The sequence below is a fragment of the Rhyacophila brunnea genome, unplaced genomic scaffold, assembly GCF_057557595.1.
Source record: "Rhyacophila brunnea isolate RB1 unplaced genomic scaffold, BYU_Rbru_1.0 scaffold_2, whole genome shotgun sequence".
NCBI lineage: Eukaryota > Metazoa > Arthropoda > Insecta > Trichoptera > Rhyacophilidae > Rhyacophila > Rhyacophila brunnea.
In genome coordinates, this window is record NW_028232859.1 from 14759215 (window position 1) to 14776022 (window position 16808).

Below are 16808 nucleotides of genomic sequence, written 5' to 3' on the forward strand. Positions count from 1 at the left end.
TGTACTGAATGAAGGCGTACTTAATGAATGCAAAATTTTTAATAATTTTGATTAACAGTAAAATGTTTAACATATTTTGCAGCTGGTAGTTCTAGCGCAATTTATAGATGTTTATTTTTGTAAATCAAATAGATAACAGAGCAGACTTTGCAATCGCATCGTTAAATTATCTTAACCAGCTAAAATCAATATAAAATTGTTCAAAGAATGAAATAATATAATATCGTCCATAGCTATTGGATAATGTTCTAAACTTGTGAATACATACAAATTTTAGAACCCTTTATAAACTTTTCAAATCATAACAAGAAACCACATACCTGACATCTTATGAAATTTATAAGGAAAACAACACAGATGGTTAATCTTTTTAATTTCTATTCATTGATACCGTCAATTATTATTATTTGTTGAGTTTGAGAAAAAAATATTGACGTGACGAATTTCATAGATGTCAGTTGTATTTTTAAATTCACATTTTATCAACTATATAATACTTGTGAGACGTTTACCTACATTACAATCCTTTCCAAGTACATTTACTCAATCAATGCTACTCGTATCACAGTGTTTATAGCCCCTGGCACTTTGCAGCTGTCTGATACAATGATTTTCAAAACATTCTGATACACACTCACAGTGTATAAAAACTGCACTGCATACTTGTACAGCTTTCAATAAAAACACCTCAAAACCAGCAAACCATAAACACACTAAACTTATGTGCAAATATAAAGTTCAGAACAATAAATATGCAAACTAGATTCTAAAAATTAACTTTATTTACTCTAAAATCAGAATATAGTACATAATTTGGAACACTCCAGACACATGCGTATATTTAAAAAAAATATTAATATGTAAGCATGTCTTGAATCTGGATCCAATGGATTCCGGCCAACATGTTTTACCAATCAAGTCAGCTGTTTCATAGCTAATTATAACTAAATTAACTAATAGCCATTCAACTGTAGTAATTGTGACTTACTCACTTGGATAAAAAAAATTGATTAATTTAAAATAATAGTAAATAAAGTCCGTGTAGGTACATTAAAACTAAAAACTTTGAAAGATCCTGACGCCATCTAGGAATGAATGCAAGTGGTTATTGTTAATACCATGATTTAAACCACAAAAACCGGTCGCCAATATTAACAAAATTCGATAACACTTCAGTCGGATAGCTATTAGTTATGGGAAGATTGGAGGACTAGAAATGGGAAGGATGGCTTCATTGGTAAGCACATTAGCTGGAATCCAATGGATGCGGATTCAATCCAGTTATATCCCAATAGTTGTATGAAAAATATTATTTGAGGTGTTCCCAATTATTTAGGCATATTATATTCAATAACGAATCGTACATTATTAAATCTTGACTTATTTATTTGAATAAACAAATCCTACCACATTCAAAGGGGCATATTGAAAATACGGAAAGACCAAGCAATACTAATTGCAATGGCAATGCTTTTAGGATGGGTCTGGTGAGAAGAAGAGCCTCATCAGACAGTCCTGAAAGAAGGCCTTATTCGCCGCGCAGACAGCCTCCGCACGTGAGCAACCAAGGCTACTACAAGATCTGCTTTGTTAACGGCTTCGTCTAGATACACTCCATTATTCCAATCAACTTCATCATTCAAAGTTCTTCTATCATTCTACCATCAGCTTGCTTCAACCAAAAACATAATAGTGCCAAAATACCTTTTTGATATCCTATTGAAAATAAAAACACCATGTTTGTTACTATCTTTTACACCTTTTAAAACCATTCTCTACTCAGTCTGTAGCGAGTCAAATAAAGACTTTTTCTAATACAATGGAGATGAGGAATCTTATTGAAACAACTTCAGAGAACTTACTTTCTTTGGTTGTTTTTCTTAGCACAATGATTTGGCTCAATTTTCTGGGACACATTAAATGTTCATGCTCACCTACTGAAGTCCAATAAGCTCTTTTATGTACTGCAATTTTGCATGTTATCTCTGAAAATTGATTCAATGTATTTATTTATTCATGTTTATTAAATTTTAAGTTCCTGGTGGTGAAATGATGGATAAACTATCAATATATTTTTTTGTAGTTTGAGATCATTCATAATCTTTCATCAAGTTTTGCTTAATACATGCTACATAATTGATTTATTTATTTCTTGAACAATATTTTTTCAACCAATATTATCTTATAAAAAAATCTATGACTAAACTTATTCAATCAATTCGCTGAAGAGTTTAAAACAATTGAGTAAAGTCTTTTTAAAATTCAATTTGAGGAGGTTTAAAGATATTTTTAATGTTCTTGCCGTTGAAATTAAATTTTGTTTATTATATCTATGTATGGATCAAATAGGTACATGCTTTTTATTGTTTTACCTTTCATAATGTTACGTCATTTAATATGCTATAACTTATGTTTTTATATGTTTTACTCTTTCTATGTAGGTAATCAGCAAAGCAACATGAATAATGGCCGCCACAGTAAATTTTCTTTGGATATTATCATTATTTTCTTCTTACAACTTCACTAAAATTTTGTGCTGCTTCCACCAACCGCCTGTCAGTTGCCTTTACGCTTGATTTGTTACGAAACCTTGAATGTTTTTTACTATCAGTGCGTATGACAATATGCCAAGAAATAATGGAAGTATTAAATCACAAACAAGTAATTAACATGTATTTTTTATTGAATTGGCATTTACGTGAATGTTATGAATAACTAATCCACCAATAGGACTTTGCAATACAGGCACTATAAATTAATCTGCTTAGTGGTTGAGCGAATCACAATAAAATATTTCCCACACTGTGCACAAATACTGCACATCGGCTTTAGGATCTCAATACACTACAGTATGTTTCCATAATTATAAATTGAAAAGACCAATAATTGAAAACATAAATCGAATTATGAATTAAAAACATGATGGTAACTAAGTGTGTATATAATTTAGCAATAAATAAATAATATTTTTAATATCATTCTTCTATCGATTTCTAACTTCAGATTCTTAATTGAATGAATGAAAATAATTTCTTTTCCTGTGTCAAAGACAAATCCAAACATGAATTTCGATTAAAAATAGTTGGTTCTGGCTATTAAAAATTTGTCATCGAGAATTACAGCAAAATTTCGAATTATCAAGATTTGAATTATTAGCCGGCTCGCACATTTAAGCTCGTCTCATCTGCAACATTGAATACGTCAGTATGATGTAGTTGTTATTCACAAAACACACGTTATCAAACAGAGCTCCGCACACTGCTGGAATGCGATGTTTTAGTTTGAAAAAAACATCTGGTATCGCTAAGACAAATTTCACGCGACTTGCACCCCATGTTGCTCATCGTCCGTGTTGCAGTTACGCATGCCCAAATCGCTACGAGTCGGCCATTTTATTCAAACGTTATTTTAGACTCACTGGTATCTTCTATAAAATGACAGACAAGCGCATCAAAATTAATTTTGTCCAAGAAATTGAAAAATATGTTTACATAATATATGATTATACAAGGAGAGACTACTGATTTCTGCGCTCAATACAAAATAATCGCTGTTTCAGCGTCTGATGGCATTTTTGTGCAATGACATTTCAAGAAGTTGCGATCGTCTCCGTCGCTAGGCTCTTATGTGCGCGACCGGCCATGCAACATGAATGCGACGTTTCTACAATGTTTGATTTATGGCTGTATGGCAGACGAGACGAGTTTAGATGTGTGAGCAGGCTGAAGGATTTGTAATGATAACGTTAAGAGAATTCTTCATGATTGTTAAATTAAAAATTGTGTTCTTTAAGATCTTCACATTGTAGCCAAGAAGTGAAGCACCTACCAAATGTGCCTGTATTGTATGCATATAAAAAAGTTCTATGGAATTATTGGTGTATTTTAAATTTTCTTCCTTTACAAAAATAACACACCAGCCGAGACTTAAAATACACATCAGGATTTTTTTTATAAATCTAATGAAATATTGCCCAGTTCCCTTATTTCTCTGCTATTCTGGAATCATATTTGAAATAAAATTCCACGCTTATGAAACTATTTTTCAATTGATTTTGAGCAGCTATACATTTCAAGCATGTAGAAATTTTAATAGTTTGCACATTTCTTGCATCTATTTCATTACCAAACTATTATTAATCAACTTGGAAACATTTCTCACTAATTTGCTATTTTTAAGTAAATATTAAAATGTTCTTTTCTCTCTTTTGTGGTTGTCAACATTATGTTTATTTTTAATACTATTATTACCCGCATAATAATGCACTTGATGAAAGCACCTATGCATCTAAAAAATAATTGGAGCTATTCTTGTATTTATATTGAGTTCATTACAATATAAAGATATCGACAAAAGAGAAAGAAATGTATTTCATGAAGTTACGCTTGCAAAATAATGTAATTCACTATGATAACAAAATATAATAGACACATTACATACGTATTCTCTATTTGCATTTATTTTCGTTGTTGTGTGTTTTGTGTGCAAAGAGTTTAAAACAGTAATGATACACTGAAATAAACCAATAATATTGATTTTAGTGAATTACAATTATTATTAAATGTTTAACATATTTGTTTTTATTATTAATCTGCTAATTTTAATGAATATTAATTACAACAACATAGTGGCTCATTCAAAGGAAAAAAATTCTTGTGTTTGAATTGATTTTTAGATTATCTATACCTACAATCACTATCTAGACATAAAATCACTAAATCTATTATTTAACAGCTGCGGAAAAGAATTATAATTAAATTTGAATCTCATGTTATATTAAATTTAAACAAACAATACTTTAAAATGCCGATTCAATAAAAAGCCTGTGATTTCAAAACATCTTCTTTTGGATTTGCGATATTTCAGGAAAGGCAACTGGACAAACGGTTTTGGAAACAGTTGAGGAGGAGGTCCGGAGGAGCGTTGCCAAATATTCCAACTTAAAGATAAGATTAGCCATAATTCTACCATGTTCTGTACTGTTAATATTGTTTATCGATTTCAGAAAAAACTGGCTATGTAAAAAAGGTATATAACTGTTCATACGTATTAACAGACGACTTATCTGTACACTGACTTACTTTAAATCACCAGTAATTATACTAAAAATAGTTATTACGGATTGGAGTATTGAAGCTTACTTTTTTATGCGCAGTACACGAAAAGTGCCAGGAGGATGAATCCTGCTGATACGTTTAGAAAAACTGTCACATTTTGCTCGATAAACGAAAAAAAACCGAAGATAGTAGGTGGGACAGATTTCTAGACCTTTAGATTAGCAAGTGGTCACTTTGCCGATTGTGCTATTCCTGTCATTGGGCGAGTGACATTTTTTTCTATAATTATGATTTTCCCTCATCTCAATATTATAAGAAAACTATTATTATAGACACTAACCACTAAATAATTATATTTTTAAGTATTAGTTTATGTTATTATTAACAATATAAAAATGTTATCATATTTGTTTAAAAATTTCATTGGTTTTACATTCCAATAATTAATGATTTTATTTCCAATATAACTACCAATCACAGTACTGACATGTCGTAGAATGGAAAGCATACCAAAATATTTCACATCAGTCGCATATGCCCACTCTCTTTCTCATATGCTCACTCTCTTCATATGCTCACTCTCTCACTCTTTCAGAGTTAAACTGTATCTACGCATAGATTTCATACAAAATCTATAAATAAAACTGTCGTAAGATAGTAAATTGCTAAATTACTGTGTCATTAGACAGCATGTATGTAAGTATATTCTTATGATGCAGCCTTCACATAGATATCCTCTCAGTCGACTCCTTTTCGTTATCCATTCATGCGGGTATTCCTTAGTGTGTGCTTCAATATACTAAAGTGTAATTTATATTGATTTAACCTCTTTTTAACCGACTGAAATGTTTTTTTGGAGAGACATAGAGATGGTTTAGTCTGTTGATATGTATGTACACACCTACGTCAATAATATTTTAAGTTTTTATAGTAATAATTTTGGTGTTATTCTTTGCACAAAAGTGAGTTAACTTAACTTTGTGATGTCTTCAGCAATATATTATTAAACTCAATAATTATCGGATTTATTTACAAAAATATCTGCAATAAATGTTCTTTTGCCTATGCAAATGATAATAAATGTTCGATGTAACGAATTATTCTGCTCTAAAATAGATATTAATTCTTTTGAGGTGCTGAAAATAACTCAAATTTCCGGTTATAAGGATTGGTTGGGTACCACGCTACACGAATAAGGTAAATAATACAATATTCATATTATTTTATTCCAACTTTAGGTCGAATAGCATCCCACCTTTTAATACATTATTTTAGAAACCATTTGGGAGTGAAGTGTGCTATATATATTATGTATTATTTTAATATAGAACAGTTTTCCGATTTTATAGATTTATTGTAGTTATTAAAATCGTTTGAAAACTAGTATTCAATTTTAGAATTACCAATATAGTTTCAATAGTAACTTAAACCAACGATAGATTTGTTTTTTATTGTACAATTTAGTTTTTTTGTGTTTATACATTGCATTAAATAAATCGCAGGTAATTTGACATGGTAATTAAGTATTCTTGGCACTGTTTTAGGTGTCATTTTGATATTATTTTAATCGTAACTTTTACCATTGAGGTACACAAGTTCATCTTTTACAATAATACAACATAAAAATGCTTTTCGCTTGAACATATTGTAATAAAATAAGATTGTTGACACCAATATAAAAACAATTGGATGGGATACTTTTAAACGTCATTAACATTGCTTACAAGTTAAATCTGTGTCCATAAATATTTTTTATTGTATACCTACTATAATTAATAGAAAATAATATTAATTGTCTTGAGTTTTTTAGGTGTACAAAAATACATTACATACAACAATTTTATTAATAATAATCAAGATATAGATAATAATATTATATTATTAATAATAAATCAGTTTATTTGTTTTGATATATTATGATAAAAGGATATAAAACCAACCTATAGATGTCATTGTGAAAGAGGATTTATTTTTGCAATAAAGTTAAACATTTTACAATAATGGAGATAAAATATAAATGTGTAGATACCTACTTTACCATTATAATAATATTTAACCACTTAGTGGTAATAATATTATGTATTAGATTTAGTATAATAAGATGATAAAATAAATGATTTTAAAAGATTAAGCCTTAATTACAAACATTGCTAATATTTCAAACATTTCCTAGAAGTGGTTTATTGTGATTAGTATAAGTTTAAAATATTATAAATTGCCTAAACTATTTTTGCATTGTTTGTGATATATCAATGGGTTTCCTCAAATATTTTACAATCTATTATAATACTAATGATTATAACTGTTATAATATAAGTTTTATAACATTTATTATAACTGTTGTAATGACTATACCCGTTACAATAAATTACTGCAATAGTTATATTAATGAGTATTAGTTATCATAACAAGTCCCTACTATAACTATTTAATGTTACGTTTACAGTAAAGGTGTTATAATGAACATTACTTATAATACCCCCCTTCATGTTGGGCCAAACATCACAAATGTTGGTGCCCTTTGATCCGTGTAGAAACACTGGCACGGTGATGAAGTCCAGCCAAAATTTGGCGGACATGTAATAACTGTAATAACATGGAAACCTCTTTGTTGTATCGCAATCGATGTAACTACTTGTCCATCACTCATAAAATTGTTCAACTAATTTCTAACTAGCTAGTCATAATTTTATAATAACATTATCCAATTATTAATTAAATATGTAGCGTATAATATTAATATTGATAACACTTTCATTAATTAATAAATTAATCGCGTTGTGATCAAATGATTCGTCATACATTTTTCTAGATTAGGCTAGTTACTTCTAATGTACATTATTAAATTTATGCCTGCCAACTACTGATCGAAACTAATTAATGATTTTTAAAGTTTTAACTTAGCGTAAAGACTTAGTAATAATTACAATCAATATCATTGGTTTTTTCTCATAGTGAGGATTTAGCTGTGGTAATAGAAAACACAGGATGAGCTCATAATATTATTTATAAATATATAATTGTGATTTTGTCTCCCCCTGTACTTGGCAATTAGCATTTTCTTTGAAAAGAGTTTCAAAAATACTCTCAAAAAATTTTAAACTATCAAAAATAAATAATAGCTATAAAAAGTGAAAAAATAACTACCTATATTATATTATTCTCTAGTATTATTCATTCAAAACAGAACATTAATACTACTATGATTAAATTTGTCCGTTACCTATCTCAATTTCAATAACATGAAAAAAGGTGTAATAATTATCAATACAGTAATATCCCAAAGTTACACGATAGGTGGGTACGACAAAAATCAATTAATAGGCCATCCATGGACCGAAACCGTATGCGGTTTCGAACCTTATCCTAAGCTTATGTTTTCTGTTCATGGAAATATATTTTTACAAAGTATATTATAAGCATCTGATCGTATTCGTTCATACGAAATTTAGTGAAAATATATTTTTATGAACAAAAATCATAAGTTTAGTATGGCACACGGATCTAAACCGCATACGGTTTCAGTCCATGGATGGCCTCTAAGTGGAATTCGCGTAAGTCGGGGTACAACTTTGCATATAAATATACTCAGGACCACGGACTAACAAAAACATTACTTTAGAAGAAAAATATTTAATAGAATTATTGCAGTTGTTTGTATTAATAATGTATTAATAATATGTATAGGTTATTAAAAAAATAAATGAGTTACGTAAAAAAGTTATTTCGATGTCGATGGCTTCATAAAATCTAACAAATTCGTCTGACGACACAATACCTTCTTTTTTTCACGCAGAATTTCTTCGTAGCAAGCTAATATTTTTTTTATTCCTTGCTTTGTAGTTATAACACGTTCTTCGTTGGAGTCTGTTTTCTAAAATTTTTAAGCCCTTTTCAATTGAGCTGAGACCTTATGTCAAGCTTGCAATGGTCATGTGCTTTACTGGTGGAACTGGCATTGTTTCCGCCTCATCAAGGACAACCGTGTAACTCCGAATTCGTGTAAGTCTGGGTATAACTGTACTTTAAAATTACATTATATTGTATTGTAAAACCATTCCTGTAATATAAATATTGCAGAAAATGCATCAAACAAATATCTTTGAAAAACAAAAAACAAAATTATCAAATTTTGTTAGAAATATTTGTGCAGAGTGAATACTGTTCGACTGATAAAACCTCATAGAATATGTTTTCTTTCATACATAATATAAAGTAACATATTCATAAGGATTATTTAAATTTTAGGTTTGCTTTTTATGGTGCGAAACAAAGAAATGTTAACATTTAATTGCCAAGATAGGGATGAAATTATTAACTGATAACAGCTTGGCTGTCAGAAAAAAAGACAACAGGTATCTTTACAATATTTTGCAAAATTTCCTTTAAAAACAAATGAATATTCGAGCTTATTCCATTAGTCAATTGATTCAGCTGTGTCAAGGAAAACAACAATGAGTTTCCAACATGTTCTTTTTCAAATTAAAAGATTTATTGAGAAAATATATATATTACAAAAAAAAAAATTATTTACTTATTTAAACCTTCTTTCTAATCTTACTATTATTGACAGCATTTGCCATATTTCCTTAATAGTCTATTTCTGTTTTTATCAATCCAACGCTCTATTGTCAGAATAATAAGAGACGTCACATAACTAGAAGCGAGCATCAAAAAAAGAAAAGCAGTTTCTGGTAAGGCGACACTTCCTGTTTCGCTCACTCCGCTAAGAGAGCACTCTGGTTTTGGATAGTGCCATATTGCTCTCTGGTATTGCATAATGCCACGCTCTTGGACTTTACGAAGACTGAAACAACGAAAATGCTATATCAAACAGTGGCGAAGGGTGGAGGTAGGCTGTTAAGATCCACCATAGTGCACACTAAGCTTTGTCAGTCATACGTATTTTTTTTTTTAACTAAGACTACAATTTACAGATGGTGTTAGTTATTCAATTAAACCATGCGAAAACTAAACCATAATAGATAATAATTAAAAAATACTAGTCTAGGTAGGTATCTAAAAAATATCCAAAATTATTCCATTAAATCATACTGATTTTGGATATTTTATGGATAGAATAATATTTTTTATCTATTATAGTTTGGTTAATGCAGGGCTTGAAGAATTAAAAATAATTAACCAACAATATATGTATTATGTATTATTAACCCAACGAAAACAGATTAGTATGAATGAGAAAGTTTGCACAATTTTGTTGTATCGCCCAAAGTATACCAAAACTATTATGGTTTGGCTTAGGCAGGGTTTATTTGATTTTTACAAACTAACCAATACCATTGTAGCCTTAGTTCAATAAAAACAAATACGTATGCCTAACAAAGTTTAATGTGCACTATTTATATTTTGATCTTAACAGCCTACCTCCACCCTTCGGTACTGGTATCAAACAACTTTACAAAACATAATGCAAGCTATAATATAACATGTAAGTTATTGCAATCCCGACAGAATGTTAACGTACAACTGTGGTAGATTGATCTATATCTACAATACCTATATTTCGTTCAATTATGTTTAAGATAAAATCTTTTTTGATACTCTGGACTAGATCCATCGTTAAATGATTGTTGAGCAGGAAATATGATCATTATTTCTGAAAATTATTATCTTTAATCGATTTCAAAATGACCTATCAATATTTTAAATGATTAGGTTATATCCTACGAAATCTAAAAGGGTTCCGTGACTAAATTATTTGAGAAACGCTGTACTAGTAGCTTTTTTTAATGAAACTTGCATGTCTCCATGTTATTAGCTACATGAATATGAAATAATAAATTTAGGTTGAGAAACACTGAGTAAATCAAAATATATATTTGGTATCTTTCTTACCCATGTGCTATCATTTGCCTGTATGGGGATCCTTTCCTCACAACTATTAAAAGTGGCTTTGATGGAAAAAGCTGTACCTCAGATAAATCACAGATGGCCCTCTCTCCGAAAGACTCGGGAATCATTTTGTAAGCTGTCGCAGTATCGACCTATAAATAAGTATAACAATCATTTATATTATTAGCAGTCCAGAGAAAATAACCAAACTAAATCTATGGTAACTTTAACAAAATTGTGTCTTACATGTAGGGCATAACCTCCAGTTTTAACCATTGTAAGTCCATATGTGGGCGATACGTAATTATCAGTTTTTCCATTCTGCAATACCTTTTCATTATACAGTTTTATTGCTACAGGATCCGTGGTCGTCTAAAAAACAACAAGCAAATTAGGTATGTAATAATTATTAAGTCTTTTTCAAATTCAAATTTATTTAAATTCTATTAGATTTAAATTCAAATTCCATCAAGTACTTCGGTCGATAGTATTAATATCAAATTTATTTATTTTAGCAACAAATTTTTTAAGGCGACAGCATATGACAATCAATTTATTATTACAGTAAAGCCTTGATATAAGGGACAAATTCAGGCAAGATGGTGTCCGTTAATCCGGAAAATCTATTGTATAATAAAGTAGGTTTTCGTATTTATTCTTCTTTGGAGTGGCGTGACGTTAAGGTTTGATGTCAAAGCCCATGCTTTCAGTAATCCTGCTTTCAAAAAACTACCATGACTTGTTTGAAATTTGAAGTTTGTAGATTTTTTTATATTACTTCTTCTTCTTCCTGGCACTACAATCCTATGTGGGTCTTGGCCTCCTCGAGCATCTAACTTCATCCAGGTCTGTCTAAAGTCCGCTTCCCTCCAGCTTACGACGCCCGAGATCTTTAAATCAGACTCGATACTATCCCTCCATCTTGTAGTAGGTCAACCAGGTTTTACATCGTCCAGCCATCTAAGGTGGCCCGGTTTGATGGACTGTACGATGTGTGGGCCACTGTACAAAACATACAGCTCGTAATTGTATCTTCGTTTCCATCCCAACTGTGTGTCATTGATGGGTACGAAGATACCACATAGCACACTGAATACCAATGTAATAAAACTGAATTTCGATATCTCATGAATAGATAAATTTGGTCCATTATAACCGTAGTCCGTGATATCGAGATTTTACTGTATGTGTTATATCCTTAGGTATTATACCTACCATGTAAATAAATGTATACTTACTTCAAAGAAGTCCCAGTTGTACGGTATGTCCTCAACCAACAACTTGAGATTGCTCTCCAATAAATCTTTGAGAGTGTTGATTGTCCTCGGAGGCTCTGACAGCAACGAAGAAACAATGGAAGCCGAGTAAAATTGGAAAAGGAGGAATGTGAACACCAACGACAGGAGTACTGTGCTGCGCCCACTCAATATATTTGGAGTGTGTGCATAGCCTGAATAAAAGACAAATTAAATACAGAATAATTTATTCAGGGGATTCATTCAGAAATCTATTGCAATGGATAACTTCTTCTTCGACCATGTCCGATCCTAATAGGATCATATGGGCCTCCACAGAGTAGAGGTTTGTATTAACAGATTTTGTTTTTACGAGAAATGGATGTCAGCCACTTGCTCAACCTATTAGGTCCATACCCTGACTCTCATACAGATGGATAACAGTCTTATTAAAATGTAAATATAAAAACAAAGAGGTTGGACTATTATGCAGCCCTCATAAAAGGAATAACCTAACCTAACCTTAATTTACATTTTTGTCAAAATGGAGTTAAGGTGTATGGTTAAAAAAGAAACAGAAAAAATTAATTACAAAAGTAGTCAGAAAATACGCCACAACAAAACCGACAAAACATCAATTCATGCAACACAGCCTCTAGTTCGGCTCGGTGTATGGCGAATTACGGATAATTGTAGTACTTCACGATGTCATCATATAAGCACATCTGGAATGCCCACTATACTATATTTGCTTGGAAGCTTTAAGGTTTAATTCTATTTAACTAACAAACAGAGCTAAATTTGTCATTTTATATATTATATAACTACATACATACGATGAAACCACTTACAGAAGCAGAATCAAGACATCAAACAATAAATAAAACTAGTGGTAACTGACTCGGAAACCGATAATTGACGTCTTGCTTTGGTTACTTCATGATTGTTCATCTAAATAATGATGGTTGATTGTATAAAAAACCGTTTAACATTCTAATGCTACAAATGAACATTAATGCTATGTTTTTATCTCTCAGTGAACCAAAAAAATCTCTTGAGAACAATTTTATTGTAAAGCTTACTACAAAAGATCATGTAATGCAAAATGACTTTCAGCTCTGCTTATATCAAAGAAAGTTTTCCTTTAACGTCATTGCGTTTAGGCTATAAAATCTTAATGTTTCTTTGTAAATATATTTATGCGGGATGGAACAGAGAGAAGGATATATTATGTACAATATTGGCAGGACTAGAGCCTTATATCCAAATATACATATTTATTGAAAAAACACCATGTGTATTTTGGACCTTATTATTTAATCACACTACCTCTACACAGCTTACAGCAGAGGCTCCTAACCTTATTTTCATCAAGAGGACATAATATACAGTGAAAAATAAATTGGCGAGCACATTTTTTTCTAATGATGGTTTCATTAGAAACCTAACCTAACCTAACTCAGAACTACAAATTTGACAAGTAAATAATAATTCTATTTGTTAAATAATAATTCTTAGTCAATAATGAATTATTAGTTTTAAATATTATTTAAAAACATAGTTAAAGCACAATACCATATATTTATATAGGTAGGTATATAATAATTATAATGTAATTGTGTGATTGTATTTTTAATTAATACAAATATCAAAGCAATCGAAGCATAATTTTATCTTATTTGCCCCACTTTTTAGGAAAGTATTGTTTTTTCAATCCATCAGGTTGCTCTTTCAACCATACATAGACGATAAATATTTTAATATATCCAATCAATTAACACAAAAATTAGATTGCAATTTTTTTATATTAATCGATTTAAAATATTGCAACAAATATAATTTTGTTTCTAAAAAATATATAAAATGCAAAAGTGAATCCTCGGGCGCACGCACGTCAGCGGACACAGGATTGGGATCCCCTGGTCTATACAATGGTGGCAAATTATTATGAATAAATGCACAACTTGCTAACCTTGTTGACAAAAGACACCTATGCATGCAACCATTATTGTGTAGCTCCAAGAATCATCTTCTTCTGAATCCAAGGAGTACTGAAGATCCTCTGGGGTAGCAGTTATAGCCTGAAATTTATAAGTTTCAACCGTTTGGCAACCGTAAAAAAGGCCTTGGCAGTGCCTAACAGGCCAAATATAGCTTACGAAAAAAAAAATCAAAAAATTATGACATCTCTAAAATCTCAGTCGTAATACTTGACAAAATTCAAGGTAAATCAATGGTAAAATCATTCACTAATATGGTAAAATGTTTTAAGAACATTCCGATAGATGTCAGTATGTATCCTATTTTGAAATTATTTATTTTGACCGAATTATTAATACTACCAAGATATCTCGTATCTGGCGTAGCGAACTTGGACCATTTGACGAGATATCACATATCTGGCAGTGATCCGGTTATCAACAATGTGCTGTTGGTCAATTTAAAAAAAAAATAAGTGCATTACCTCTTGATGTAGCGATGACCGAAGCACAATGGCAATGACCCCGAGGAGTCCCAGCGTGGCCCACCACACAGATGGCGCCAGTGGTTTTGTAAATCCTGACCTCAATCCTCCGTCTCTAGGATGTCTGAATATAAAACATGGTCTGTAAAAAATGAAAATTAGTCATTAAGTTTAGTCAACTAAGTACCTACATATGTGAACAAATTTGAGCAAAAGAAAGATCACATTACCAAAACAAAGTGTTAAGGTTGTGAACGAACATATTGATTTATAGGCCCTGAATGGACTGATTTGGTTGGGCATTCTGACCAACACGGTTGGATTTAAAGTAATAGTAGGTTACCGTCTAGTGGTTTCCCGTAGATACGTTTCTCCAATTCCATTAGCAACTTTTTTGCCCAAATTCTTCTTATCCTAACATTGTAAAATATGTTTCATTCATTTTTCATCAATTAACTGACAAAATAACGTCTTTCATAGGAAACATCCGATATAATTAAGCTTACCATTGACTAAGATATACTATATTATGTCAAGTCAACCAAATCGGACCATCTGCAGATCCTATTATGATTTATATGTCCCTACAGCAAAGAACCTGCGATTAAGAAGAGTGGAAGATACTATGAAAAGGCCTTCCCCCACTAATAGGTAGACCCTGGCTAATAATGATGAAGTGTACTTTTATTAAATTTAAAGCGAACTACAAACCTTGCAAGCCAGCTGATTGCAGTTTGATCAACGATATCTATTCTCTCTGTTTTAAACTGTGTGGGAGTAATTGAAATCTCGGCATCTCGTCTCACAAGAGCCCCAATGACACCCGTCCATGATCCATTCTTTATAATGCCCCAATTATCTGTCCGGAATATTTTCATTCTAGAAAAGATGTTAATAACATTTGAAACAGATACCCAGATGGTCAAGTACTGTTTTCTTCACACAATTATATGGAGTAGAACCATGGCCCCGACGAGGAGGGGGCTGACAGGGCTCTAGCCTCGAGGCTCGGACATAGAGGGGGCTCAACATGACGGGTCTACCAGTTAAGTAAGATAAACACACCACAAATTTGTTCTAGTACCTAGCAATAAAAAGTCACCTGCGGTATTTTACTTAAAGGATATGAAAAAAAGTGTAAAATTTTATTTTATAATTATTTTTAGTATGTTTCCTGACTAATAAAAATAGCTTTTAATCCAATATGGCGAAGGATTGCATGTTAATTGGATACCACAAAAGTAGGTCGCAATCAGTGCATCGTCATATTATGATGACGAGTGCCGACATCTCTAATAATTCAAGTGGATTTATTTCAAGATACAGAAAATCGCAAAAAATACATGGAATACCCTTTATCTCACGGAAACCTGGGGTTCCACGTAGGTACCATAATCCTTAACCTTAGCTATTGGTAGGGGGGACTGCGGGCTGCCAAACATCGTGGCCTGGGATGTGGGGGCCATGGGTAGGACTATGGAGTGCACAAGCAATGGAAGATAAAACAATTATGAACACGGGTCAAAAACAAATTTATGAGCCACCGTCAAATCACAAGTCATGACTCATGATGTCCAAATAAATGCCATGAACACAAAAAAGAAAACGATAAATGATAAATTGTCTAAAATAGTAGTATTTTGGTCAAAATTAGTATCTACAATTAATTTAATATAGATTTTAATTGTAAAGAAAAAGTAAATAGATAATGCTTCGAAAACATTAGAATAATACAAAGAATAATATTTTGTCGGGAATAAAATATGTAAATGTGCATTTGCTTAGGTGTACAAACAATATTCAGCTATTTACCATTATTTTAAAGTTATCCTTTTGTATGTATATAAATGTACTAATGCTTACCGAAATTTGTAAAGATCCATTAGGATTGTAAACACAGCATAACTATGTCTATGCATTGTATCCTTGCTGACATCTTTAGCGGTTGATAAATACTTTAAGAATCCACCCATTGGAGGCTTACCAGTAATCTAAAATAGATACATTTCTTATACAATGATAGACTTCTTTCTATTCTTCTATTACATAATTACAAAAGATCGCTAATTTATGTCCACCCTGAGAGCACACCCCAGCCATATGAAAGACCTTTTAGTTGTAGGTATCATAATAGGTTATTGATCATATTATACATGCTACCTGTGCATGCAGCTGTTCGGTCTGGCATCTATCTGCCCA

The 16808-nt window shown here is 31.3% G+C and overlaps 3 protein-coding genes across 3 annotated transcripts in view; 2 read left to right on the top strand and 1 right to left on the bottom strand.

Moving 5' to 3' along the window:
• PsGEF (Protostome-specific GEF) overlaps positions 1–5538 on the top strand; it is a 235325-nt gene extending 229787 nt beyond the window's left edge. Inside the window, exons 31-32 of the mRNA XM_085946427.1 lie at positions 1478–1589; positions 4867–5538. Coding sequence (XP_085802553.1) covers positions 1478–1589; positions 4867–4944 — 190 coding nt within the window. The 3' untranslated portion in view covers positions 4945–5538. The remainder of the gene's footprint in view (positions 1–1477; positions 1590–4866) is intronic.
• Positions 5539–5797: 259 nt separating this feature from the next.
• LOC147071904 (uncharacterized) overlaps positions 5798–16808 on the top strand; it is a 75640-nt gene continuing 64629 nt past the window's right edge. The window contains exons 1-2 of the mRNA XM_085947477.1: positions 5798–5946; positions 6191–6254. The gene's annotated coding sequence lies outside the window, so the exon portion shown is untranslated. The remainder of the gene's footprint in view (positions 5947–6190; positions 6255–16808) is intronic.
• Positions 9621–15487, bottom strand: LOC147071905 (ionotropic receptor 84a-like). Its single transcript, XM_085946428.1, has 7 exons — positions 15321–15487; positions 14610–14751; positions 14118–14226; positions 12149–12360; positions 11157–11282; positions 10914–11062; positions 9621–9864 (listed from the first exon to the last, which is right to left on the bottom strand). Exons 1-7 carry the CDS (start codon positions 15485–15487, stop codon positions 9621–9623), a joined length of 1149 nt encoding a protein of 382 aa, XP_085802554.1.

Excerpts from the sequence above, each read along its gene's own strand:
- LOC147071905 (XM_085946428.1), bottom strand. The coding sequence starts at position 15,487 with ATGAAAATATTCCGGACAGATAATTGGGGCATTATAAAGAATGGATCA. Across the intron at positions 14,752-15,320 it reads GCAATCAGCTGGCTTGCAAG|ACCATGTTTTATATTCAGAC; the intron begins GTTTGTAGTTCG and ends CATTTTTTACAG. Across the intron at positions 11,063-11,156 it reads CTGGAGGTTATGCCCTACAT|GTCGATACTGCGACAGCTTA; the intron begins GTAAGACACAAT and ends ACTTATTTATAG.